An 11393-nucleotide genomic window follows, 5' to 3' on the forward strand; every position below is an offset into this window, starting at 1 on the left:
ACCTAATCCTATCCTACGTGATACTGTCTGCTGACCTGGTGTATCTGAGCGTACGATGTGTGATGCTATCTCCTGAGCTGTGTATCTAAGCACATCTAGCATAATAATGTCTTCAGAGCTGTGTATCTAATCCTATCCTTATATGTGATACTTAGAGATGAACAAACACCGTTCGATCGAATACATATTCGATCGAATATCAGGCCGTTCGAGGTATTCGATCGAATACCACGAGGCAAACGCAGTAAAAATTCGTATCCCCTCCCACTTTCCCTGGCGCATTTTTTGCACCAATAACTGCGCAGGGGAAGTGGGACAGGAACTACGACAACGGAGGCATCGAAAAAAAAAATTGGAAAAAGGAATTGGCGGCAGAAATCAGGTGACCTCCACTTTAGACGAATGGTAAATTTAACATTCGAATAATTTGAGACTGTGAACTATGTGACTGTGAGACAAGGACAGATATACAGGCAGGGTTAGCTAGCGATTACCTTTATTTAGGTGAGAATGTTACTCACCCAGCTCTTTGGAGCTCTATCTGGTCGGTATGCCTGTCAGCTTGCGATATGTGCGAGCAGACTTTTTCCCATAGGAATGCATTGACCAGCATTGATTTGCCAGTGTACAGCATTCAGCCAATCATCGCTGGTTCTGCTGGAGAAGGCAGAGTCTAAGATTCGTCCACAGCAGTTTCCATTGTGCTCCGATCCAGATGTAGCAGTGCTGACACACCATTGCTACACGGAAAAGCGGCAGACCTCAGCACACACAGAAATGCAGCAGAGCTGAGTGTGCAGCATGGTTCAACGCACACTCAGCACTGCGGAGATGTAGTAGTGCTGGCCGTGCGCTCAACTCGTCTGCATCTTCGGAGTAGCTGAGCGCTTGCGGCCAGCACTGCTTCATCTCTGATGTAGCATCTTCGGAGTAGTCGAGCTGAGCGGGTGGCCATCTCTGCTACATCTCTGCGTGTGCTGAGCATCTAACGCTTCTCCGTGTAGCAGTGCTGTGTCAACACTGCTACATCTGAGATCGGACCACAATGGAAACTGCTGTGGACGGATCTTAGACTCCGCCTCCTCCGGCAGAACCAGCATAGATTGGCCGAATGCTGTAAACTGGCCAATCAACGCTGGTCAATGCATTCATATGCCGAGATGTAGCAGAGCTGGCCGCACGCTCAGCTCGACTACTCCAAAGATGCTACATCGGAGATGAAGCAGTGCTGGCCGTAAGCGCTCAGCTACTCCGAAGATGCAGACAAGCTGAGCGCATGGCCAGCACTACTACATCTCCACAGTGTGTTGAACCATGCTGCACACTCAGCTGTGCTGTATCTGATGTAGCAGTGCTGAGTGTGCGTTGAACCATGCTGCACACTCAGCTCTGCTGCATCTGTGTGTGTGCTGAGCTCTGCTGCTTCTCCGTGTAGCAGTGCTGTGTCAGCACTGCTACATCTGAGATCGGACCATAATGGAAACTGCTGTGGACAGATCTTAGATTCCGCCTCCTCTGGCAGAACCATCGTTGATAGGCCGAATGCTGTACACTGGCCAATCAATGCTGGTCAATGCATTCCTATGGAAAAAAGCCAGCTTGTGCATATCGCAAGCTGACAGGGATCCCAACGTAATCCAGGGGCTTGGGCATGTTAGATGTCCCCAGACATGCTTCCCCTGCTGTCCCAGTTGCATTCCAGGGTGTTGGCATCATTTACTAAGGTGTCATAGTGGACTTGGTGACTCTCCTGAGTTGAATGGTGGGATCCCCTGAAACAAAGCATTTTCCCCCATAGACTATAATGGGGTTCAATATTCGTTCGAATAGTCGAATATTGAGCGGCTATTCGAAACGAATATCGAATATTTTACTGTTCGCTCATCTGTAGTGATACTGCCTGTGTATATAACCCTATCGTGTGTAATACCCTACATGTGTAAAATTCAGTTGTGTGTCTAAGCTAGGTTCACATCTGTGTTGGAGTGTCAATGCCGAAAATCAATGGAGAGAAAAGTCCTAGTTGTAGGACGTGCGCTCCCATTGAAGTGAATGGGATGTGTTTTGAAGCGCTTGTGTATACGTATCTGAATGAGCGGAGCGTAACCTCCGTCTGAAGGGGCTCTAAGGCTGCGTTCACACGGTCAGTGTTTGGTAAGTGATTTTCATCAGTGATTGTGAACCAAAACTAGGAGCAGATTAAGACCACAGCACAGGTAGAAATCTTTCTATTATACTTGATCTCTGTGTGGTCTCCACTCCTAATTTTGGCTCATAGTCACTGACCAAATACTGCCGTGTGAAAGCAGCCTAAGCCTATGACATAGCAGCACACTGGCTGACTGTGACATACAGCACGTGAGGGATACCGTGTAATGTCCGCCTGGTAGTGACCACACCGTACAGAGGGAATCTTCTGCACACCACACCAACCAATCAGCACCCAGGGAGAAAGTGAAAGCAGGCCTATGATTGGTTGTCATGGATTTACCTCAGAGAACACCATGCAGTAATTACCCCCCACGAGGTCACAGAGCCCACATACTACCCCCACTTACTGTACCCCCTCCCCAGGTAATATCAGCTGCTTCCCCCTGAGAGCACAGACCAGAGCAGCTAACAGCCGACTACACTGAACTGTACATAGACCAAAGCACAAAGGCAGCCAATCACAGCACAGCTTACATTTTTCCACAGCACTATATGAAGTGAAAGCTGCCCTGTGATTGGTTACACAGGTTTTCTTCTAGACATCTCCTAAATCTCCCCCTTGTATAAGGCTCAGTGCACACAGGAAGATGGCAGCCAGTCATGGCTTAGTAATGGACAGAAGCCATGACACTAGTCACTCAGCATACCAATAGTAATTACTGAAACTCGTGGAAAAGGGTTTTGTTTTTTTGTCATTTTGATACATGGCGGTTAATAGGTGAAAGGAGTGCTCCCATCTTGTAAAGGGGTGGTGTGTCACTGTAGGATTGGTTGGGGGATCCCCACTGATACAGAGAATAAAGGGGGACGCAGTGAAATAATGGCAACCATGAGCAGGGGCCAGGATCGGTAGGTAAATAGGGCCCGTTACCAGCTGAAGTTACCTCCAACAGGTAACAGACTTTAAAAATAAAAAATCTGTAGCGGTAGCGGCTGCCGCCAGGCCTCCTACTATCCGAGGGCCGTGTGGCAGACGCTACCACTGCTAGTTACGCCTCTGAGTGTACCCCAAAGGCATCAGGTTGTTGCCCATAGCAAAACGCAGATTTCATTTTTAAATAGAAGAACACTCAGTGAAAGCTGTGCTCTGATTGGTTGTTATAGGCAACATATAGTTTCACTTTCAGTATAGTAAATCTAACAAGTAGTTCGGCCCGACACCAATCAGTGTCATCGCTGGCCAACACATGTATATACAGTGTACACCCCAAGCCAACAACACGCAGACGAAGTCACAGGCAGAGACACACACAAACGACATACAAAATACACGAGCGCAAAACTGGGCAATTCTTAAAAGGACACTACACAAACAAAAAATGAAATATACCCGTGCCAAGCCGGGTACTCCTCCTAGTTCTATATAAGGGGGAACTATTATATAAAGTTGACTGTTATAAGGGGATTATTATGTATAAGGGAGGAAACTTAGATATAAGGATACCACTATAAAAGGAAATTATTTTATATATATATATATATATATATATATATATATATATATATATCTGTATATGTATGTGTGTATATATATATATATATATATATATATATATATATTAGCTTTTACCCGCGACTTCGTCTGCGGTGATTTGAGAATTGGGCGGACACAGACGTGTGAAACTGTGAAAGTGCTTTAAAAAGTTTGGTGGGCTAGCAAATGTGATGTGATGTGTTATATTGTGTATGTGGTGATACAGACAATGTGATGTGTTATATTGTGTATGTGGTGATACAGACAATGCATACCTCCCAACCGTCCCGATTTCCGCGGGACAGTTCCGATTTGGGTGACATGTCCCGCGGTCCCGGTTGGAGGGAGGTATGTCCCGATTTCAACTCAGATCTGCGTCGAACACATATGCGGCTGAAGGAAGGAGCTGACACAGGTCAGCTCCTCGCTTCGCCGCTGCCCGCCTCTCTCCCTGACACATGCGGCTGAAGCTGCTCGCTTCGCCGCTGCGTCTCTCTCTCGCTGACACATGCGGCTGAAGCGAGGAGCTGACCTGTGTCAGCTCCTCGCTTCACTGCTGCCGCCGGCTCCTGGACTTGTAGACGCGATGTACAAGCCAGGAGCCGGCGGCAGCAGCGAAGCGAGGAGCTGACACAGGTCAGCTCCTCGCTTCAGCCGCATGTGTCAGCGAGAGAGAGACGCAGCGGCGAAGCGAGCACGCGAGCAGCTTCAGCCGCATGTGTCAGGGAGAGAGGCGGGCAGCGGCGAAGCGAGGAGCTGACCTGTGTCAGCTCCTTCCTTCAGCCGCATCTGTCAGTGAGAGAGGCGGGCAGAGAGTGGCGAGGGAGCGGAGGAGAAGGTAAGTTTAATGTGGAGGTGGAACGTGAATCTGGGGGCAGATGAAGGAGAGGACGGCATGACACTGGGGGCAGAGATGGAGAGGACGGCATGACACTGGGGGCAGAGATGGAGAGGACATGATTCTGGGGGCAGAGATGGGGGACATGAATCTGGGGGCAGAGATGGAGGGACATGAATCTGGGGGCAGAGATGGAGTGGACATGAAACTGGGGGCAGAGATGTGGGGACATGAATCTGGGGGCAGAGATGGAGGGACATGAATCTGGGGGCAGAGATGTGGGGACATGAATCTGGGGGCAGAGATGGAGGGACATGAATCTGGGGGCAGAGATGGAGGGACATGAATCTGGGGGCAGAGATGGAGGGACATGAATCTGGGGGCAGAGATGGAGGAACATGAATCTGGGGGCAGAGATGGAGGGACATGAATCTGGGGGCAGAGATGGAGGGACATGAATCTGGGGGCAGAGATGGAGGGACATGAATCTGGGGGCAGAGATGGAGGGACAGGAATCTGGGGGCAGAGATGGAGGGACATGAATCTGGGGGCAGAGATGGAGGGACATGAATCTGGGGGCAGAGATTGGGGGACATGAATCTGGGGGCAGAGATGGAGTGGACATGAAACTGGGGGCAGAGATGGAGGGACATGAATCTGGGGGCAGAGATGGAGGGACATGAATCTGGGGGCAGAGATTGGGGGACATGAATCTGGGGGCAGAGATGGAGGGACAGGAATCTGGGGGCAGAGATTGGGGGACATGAAACTGGGGGCAGAGATGGAGGGACATGAATCTGGGGGCAGAGATTGGGGGACATGAATCTGGGGGCAGAGATTGGGGGACATGAATCTGGGGGCAGAGATGGAGTGGACATGAAACTGGGGGCAGAGATGGAGGGACATGAATCTGGGGGCAGAGATGTGGGGACATGAATCTGGGGGCAGATATGGAGATTACATGAATCTGGGGGCAGAGGTGGGGGACATGAATCTGGGGGCAGAGATGGAGGGACATGAATCTGGGGGCAGAGATGGAGTGGACATGAAACTGGGGGCAGAGATGGAGGGACATGAATCTGGGGGCAGAGATGGAGTGGACATGAAACTGGGGGCAGAGATGGAGGGACATGAATCTGGGGGCAGAGATTGGGGGACATGAATCTGGGGGCAGAGATTGGGGGACATGAATCTGGGGGCAGAGATTGGGGGACATGAATCTGGGGGCAGAGATGGAGTGGACATGAAACTGGGGGCAGAGATGGAGGGACATGAATCTGGGGGCAGAGATGTGGGGACATGAATCTGGGGGCAGATATGGAGATTACATGAATCTGGGGGCAGAGGTGGGGGACATGAATCTGGGGGCAGAGATGGAGGGACATGAATCTGGGGGCAGAGATGGAGTGGACATGAAACTGGGGGCAGAGATGGAGGGACATGAATCTGGGGGCAGAGATGGAGTGGACATGAAACTGGGGGCAGAGATGGAGGGACATGAATATGGGGGCAGAGATGGGGGACATGAATCTGGGGACAGAGATGTGGGGACATGAATCTGGGGGCAGAGATGGAGAGGACATGAATCTGAGGGCAGAGATGGGGGACATGAATCTGGGGGCAGAGATGGAGAGGACATGAATCTGGGGGCAGAGATGGAGAGGACATGAAACTGGGGGCAGATGAAGGGTGTATATGAAACTGGGGGAGAGATAGAGGGGGGGACATATAATTTACGGGTGACTGTAGGAGGATTATACTGTGTGCGGGCACATGAAAAATTAACGAGTGGGTGGAGTCAACACAAAAGCGGGCGGGGCTAAATTTGCCACGGCGCGCGTAGCGCGCCGCACATTTTGTCCCTCTTTCAGTTCTTCAAAAGTTGGGAGGTATGGACAATGTGATGTGTTGTATTGTGTATGTCGTGATACAGACAATGTGATGTGTTGTATTGTGTATGTCGTGATACAGACAATGTGATGTGTTGTATTGTGTCAGACAATGTGATGTGTTGTATTGTGTCAGACAATGTGATGTGTTGTATTGTGTATGTCGTGATACAGACAATGTGATGTGTTGTATTGTGTCAGACAATGTGATGTGTTGTATTGTGTATGTCGTGATACAGACTATGTGATGTGTTATGTGAGTGAGTAGAGTGAGGGCTACTCCTGAGGTGACAGTAAGGAGTGTGCAGGCAGGTTGAGGCAGGAAATGCCAGGCAGTGTGTGTGAGTCTATAGCTGGGGCTAGGAGTCCTGCTTTTGTGAGTCTCCTGCTAGGAAGCCATGTTGTTTAGTGGCACCAAAAGTAGCCTGTGACTCAATCCTAAGGGAAAACTATGTTTGTGGAAAATTGCACGCAAATCCGTCCAGGCGTTTTAGCGTGATTGAGGAACAAACATCCAAACTCACAAACATCCAAACACACAAACTTTCACACTTATAATATTAGTAGGATGAGGCCATTATGAGGGGGGAAACAAGGCAGGCTATTATTTATAAGGGAATATATATATATATATATATATATATATATATATATATATATATGGCTATTATAATGTAGTCTCTTATTTATAAGGAGGGTATTGTTAAAGAGGCTATTATTTATAGGATGGCTTATTTATAAGGTGAACTATTATTTATGAGAGGACTATAATTAAAAAGGGGGACTATTTATATTGGAGCAGGATTATTTATGAGGGGGGCTATTACTGCTATCGGCACTGTTTATAAGGGACTATTATTTATAAGAAGGTGCTATAATAACTAGAGATGAGCAAATACTATTTGAAACTCTAGCTTTGAATACCTTGCTCCCATAGGAATGAATGGGAGCGGGCGAACTGCAATGGGTTAAGCGCCGGCCGCTCCCATTCATTCCTTTGGAACAAGGTATTCGAAACTGCAGTTTCAAATACTATTCGCTCATCTGTAATAATAATTGATGAGGGAGCACAAAAATCTATTAGGTATAAGGGGGGTGGTTGTTACTGTTTTGGGGGCAAAAAGGGGGTGTTATTAGAGGTACTGCCCTGTAAATATGATGGCGTTGTTGGTATATTAGCATTTGGGGCCTTGCTTTTGATTTTGCCCAGGGCCACAGTTTGTCTAAAACAGTCTCTCCCCACAATGTAGGTCCTAGGACTAGTCTTAGAGCGCAGTAAACATCACTCAGCATGGCATTGATTGTACCGAAGGATCCAAGGGGGAGTGGCAAGATATGTTTAAGCCCGCAGTCCGGCAGGGCAACTCACCGCTGAGAGTTAGAGCGGCGGTCCTGCCCGTGGTCAGCCCACCTACCTCTAAAAGAAAATAGCAGTTATTACTGCTTCTGCAGGTTGAGAATTTTCATGTTAGACCCCTGATGAGTAGGCTAAACGAAATGCGTAGGGTCTGTAATTAGTAAGTAACGGCGCTGTCTGTCCACCCATTAGATAAGTCTGAGCAGAGACCTAGCCATTGGCCCCTTCACCTCTCGGCTGGTTTGGCGGTAGGCCAGTGACCTCTGATTGGTGCGGGATTAGCGAATGAGCACTACACAATAAGGTCCTGCTGCAGGCTTCTATGGGGAGTGAAGACCGCCTTCTGATTAGGGAGTGAGTGTTTAGTGGTAACGATACAAGTATTCAGCAACCCCCCTATTGTATTCTCACCTTAGGAGAACATTCTTGGTGAAACCTGATTTTAATTACTTTTTTCAGGGTTTTAAAGGCTAATAATAAAAGTTATGTTTTATATTCCTATAGGTGGTTGGGTCAATCCCCCTTCAGTGAATCATATGTTATAGGAATAGCCAACTTTGTTAAAAAAAAACTACAGTGAATTTGTCCACTATACAGGTCCCAGAACTCGTCATGGCTGCTTTTATATAATTGCCTTACTATGTGCTGCCCACCAGATAGTTGTATAACATATAAGAAAACAGCACAACATACTGCACCACAATGTGTAATAAAAAAAACAGAAAACAAAACCTCAACATCATTGGATTAGAAAACTAAAGTTTATTAAAAACAAAAAAACAATAAGTCTTCAAAGGATGAAAAATAGATTCAGATTTGACAGAACACCCTGAATTGCAAGTCAGTATCCTGGAGCAAGTGCCGCCATGTTTTCTGAGGAGGCAGGGGTCGTATCCTCAGAGTAGTATTGGTCGTCTACCACAATCATTGAGGCCCTATTGGGTAACATTTAAAAGTAACTGGAGTCCAGTATTGCTCTATAATAGATAGAAGAGAATCAAGTGACATTTTGTACATTAAATTGCCTAAACACCACACACCTGTACTGGCGCCATCACCTGGAATAGATGAGACCTGTACAGCTGTAACGCACCTTGGTATGGAGTCTCTGGTCCTTGCCATGTTTTATCAGTAATGGAGCATTATCAGAAAACTTTGGTAGGTGCTACTACATGTATATGTATTCTATACTGCACACCTTACCGACCCTCCCCATGCTCACCTAGGGTACTGTACTGTATAGTACTCAGCTATACCCTGCTGCCATGGCACTGTTCTGTGAGCACTTTAGAGTGGATATAGTTCTGCCCTGTTAAACGTTATCATCTGTCACTATACATAAGTCAGGACATATATATATGTGTGAAGGTCACTTCCCACAACAGTACCTGATGGTACTCTGGCATGTAGTAGACCTCACTATAGGGTACATGTGACTGCACACTACAGTAGCACCATCCTTTCTGTGTTTTAAAGTGACAATAGAGCACAAGGAAATCATAGCAATATGAAGGGGACATCAACTACAGATTCCTTCACACCCCCTCCCTCTCTTAATCTGGCCCTTTAAATCCTATACTCCAGTTAATTCTGACAACTGAATCAGAATGTCCATTTGGTAATAACTGGATCCCAGTAAGAAAATATGGGACCCCGCGTATGATCAGATATAGATATCAGAACCTCCTGGTCCTAGGAGCTTCATCTATTGAAGGTCCTTGATATGGTGTCAGTTAAAGCAGCTACACACGGTGTGTTGTCTGTAACTGTGATCTGCGGATTACTGGAACATTCTCAGACACGTCACACCCTGGCTGCTGAGCAGATGACTAGGAGTTTCCAGTACAGCATGAGGCCACAGGTGAGGAGTTTTCTGTATGTGACTATTGTGCAGAGATATCAGCCAATCACAGCTCTGATATAAGCAGCAGCGTCACAGCAAATAATGGCAGCAGCAAAAGTGCTCTGAAAGGGGTTTCCAGGCTAAAAACATTGATGACCTATCCTCGGGATCACTTATCAATATCTGATTAATGGATGCCTGACATCCAGCACCGCTACAGACCACCTGTTCTCAGCAGCTGATACAGAGAATGGAGCAAGAAGCAGACAGCGCTGTTCTCTGTATAATGGTCAGACCAGGTACTGCAGATCAGCACTTATTCACATGAATAGGACCTAACCAGTAATAACTAGTTTAGTCACTAAAGACAAGAGCACTGTCCGATTCCTGCGCCATATTCAGCTGCTGACAACAGATGATCAATGAGGGCCCTGAGTGTCAGACTCCCACTGATCTGATACTGATGACCCCATCACTATGGTATTTTTAGTCTGGAAAATCCCTTTATTAATTCTTAGATATAAAGTTTTCTTGTAACAAAATTTACTGTCGGGAGGTAGAGAGCAGCCTGGGGCCCATAGTCCAAATGCCCCAATAAAGAGCCCTCAGCTTCATAGAGGGCGCAGTCCAGGAGCCCGATAAAGAGCCCTCAGCTTCATAGGAGCCCATAGTCCAGATGGCAAGATAAAGAGCCCTCGGCTTCACTGGCGCCACAGTCCACATCCCAAACTAACAGGGACCCATGGTGTAGAGTCTTCAGCTTCACAGAGGCCATAGTAACCAAGCTCCAGACAGGAGGCCACCCTCCAGGAGTCACAATTGAGCCCTTAAATTCACTGGGGCCACAGTCCTGAGCCCCATCCATAGTTCAGGCATCTTCACAGTGGGCCCTATTGCACAAGGGCCCCAGACACAATATTACACAGGCAGGGCTTTGGAGACTCCTTTCTTCATCAGGCTCCCGCACAGGCCACTAATATAGCGCCTCCCTGCGGCTCCCCCCGGTAACAGCCCCATCAGGAGAGCGGCGCCGGTGATGATCTGAGCTACTGCCCCCAGCAGGGTGAGCGGGGTGCTCCGGAAGCCCAGCGCTGCGTACAGAGTGCCCCCGAGGGCGGCCAGGTAGAAGAAGGCCCAGGGGTCCGGTTCACGGAGCAGGCGGCTGGGGCCCCGCAGGAGGGCGGCGGTACACAGGCCCAAGACCGAGCCCATAGACCACAACATGGCGAACTTCCGAGCCCGGAGTATCAACAGCGGTACATAGAGCCCGGCCAGCCCGAAACACAGAGCTGCCATGGCCGCACACACTCCAGCAGCCATCAGTCTTTGAGATCCGGACATTCCCGGCAGGAAAGGGTCTGGATCCATGGGACTCCATGACCACGATAGGCCGCCGCTGGGAGGGGAAAGCCAGGCACGCCATCCCGGCTCAGAGCCCTGGCGGTCCGCGGAGGAGGAAGCCGCAGAACTGCCCCCATTCCCGGCCTTATTCTGCGCCACGTACTCCTGGAGCTGCCGACCTAAGTCCGCCATGTCAACAAACCTTTCCACTCTTGTCAGTATAAATAAAGCTAGATGATAATCTCCATGACAATGACACTTCCGCCTCCGCCAGCTTCACATAAGATGGAATGTTGATAGTAACAATTCTGCCTTGGTGGGAGGTTCTTTCCTTGTCAGTTTCGATAAAGTTTTGAATTAAACTATCGCCTGCCTCAGTATAAATAAAGCTTGGTTAAAAAAAATAAATAGAAATCAAGAAGCCTCTAGCTAACAAAAAC

The 11393-nt window shown here is 48.2% G+C and overlaps 1 protein-coding gene across 1 annotated transcript; it reads right to left on the reverse strand.

Moving 5' to 3' along the window:
• Positions 1–8572: 8572 nt before the first annotated feature.
• SFT2D3 (SFT2 domain containing 3) lies at positions 8573–11274 on the reverse strand. Its single transcript, XM_075259213.1, has one exon. The coding sequence runs from the start codon at positions 11143–11145 to the stop codon at positions 10531–10533; it is 615 nt and encodes a 204-aa protein (XP_075115314.1). The 5' UTR covers positions 11146–11274; the 3' UTR covers positions 8573–10530.
• Positions 11275–11393: the final 119 nt, after the last annotated feature.

This window comes from Leptodactylus fuscus, chromosome 11 (genome assembly GCF_031893055.1).
Source record: "Leptodactylus fuscus isolate aLepFus1 chromosome 11, aLepFus1.hap2, whole genome shotgun sequence".
NCBI classification, from domain to species: Eukaryota; Metazoa; Chordata; class Amphibia; order Anura; family Leptodactylidae; genus Leptodactylus; species Leptodactylus fuscus.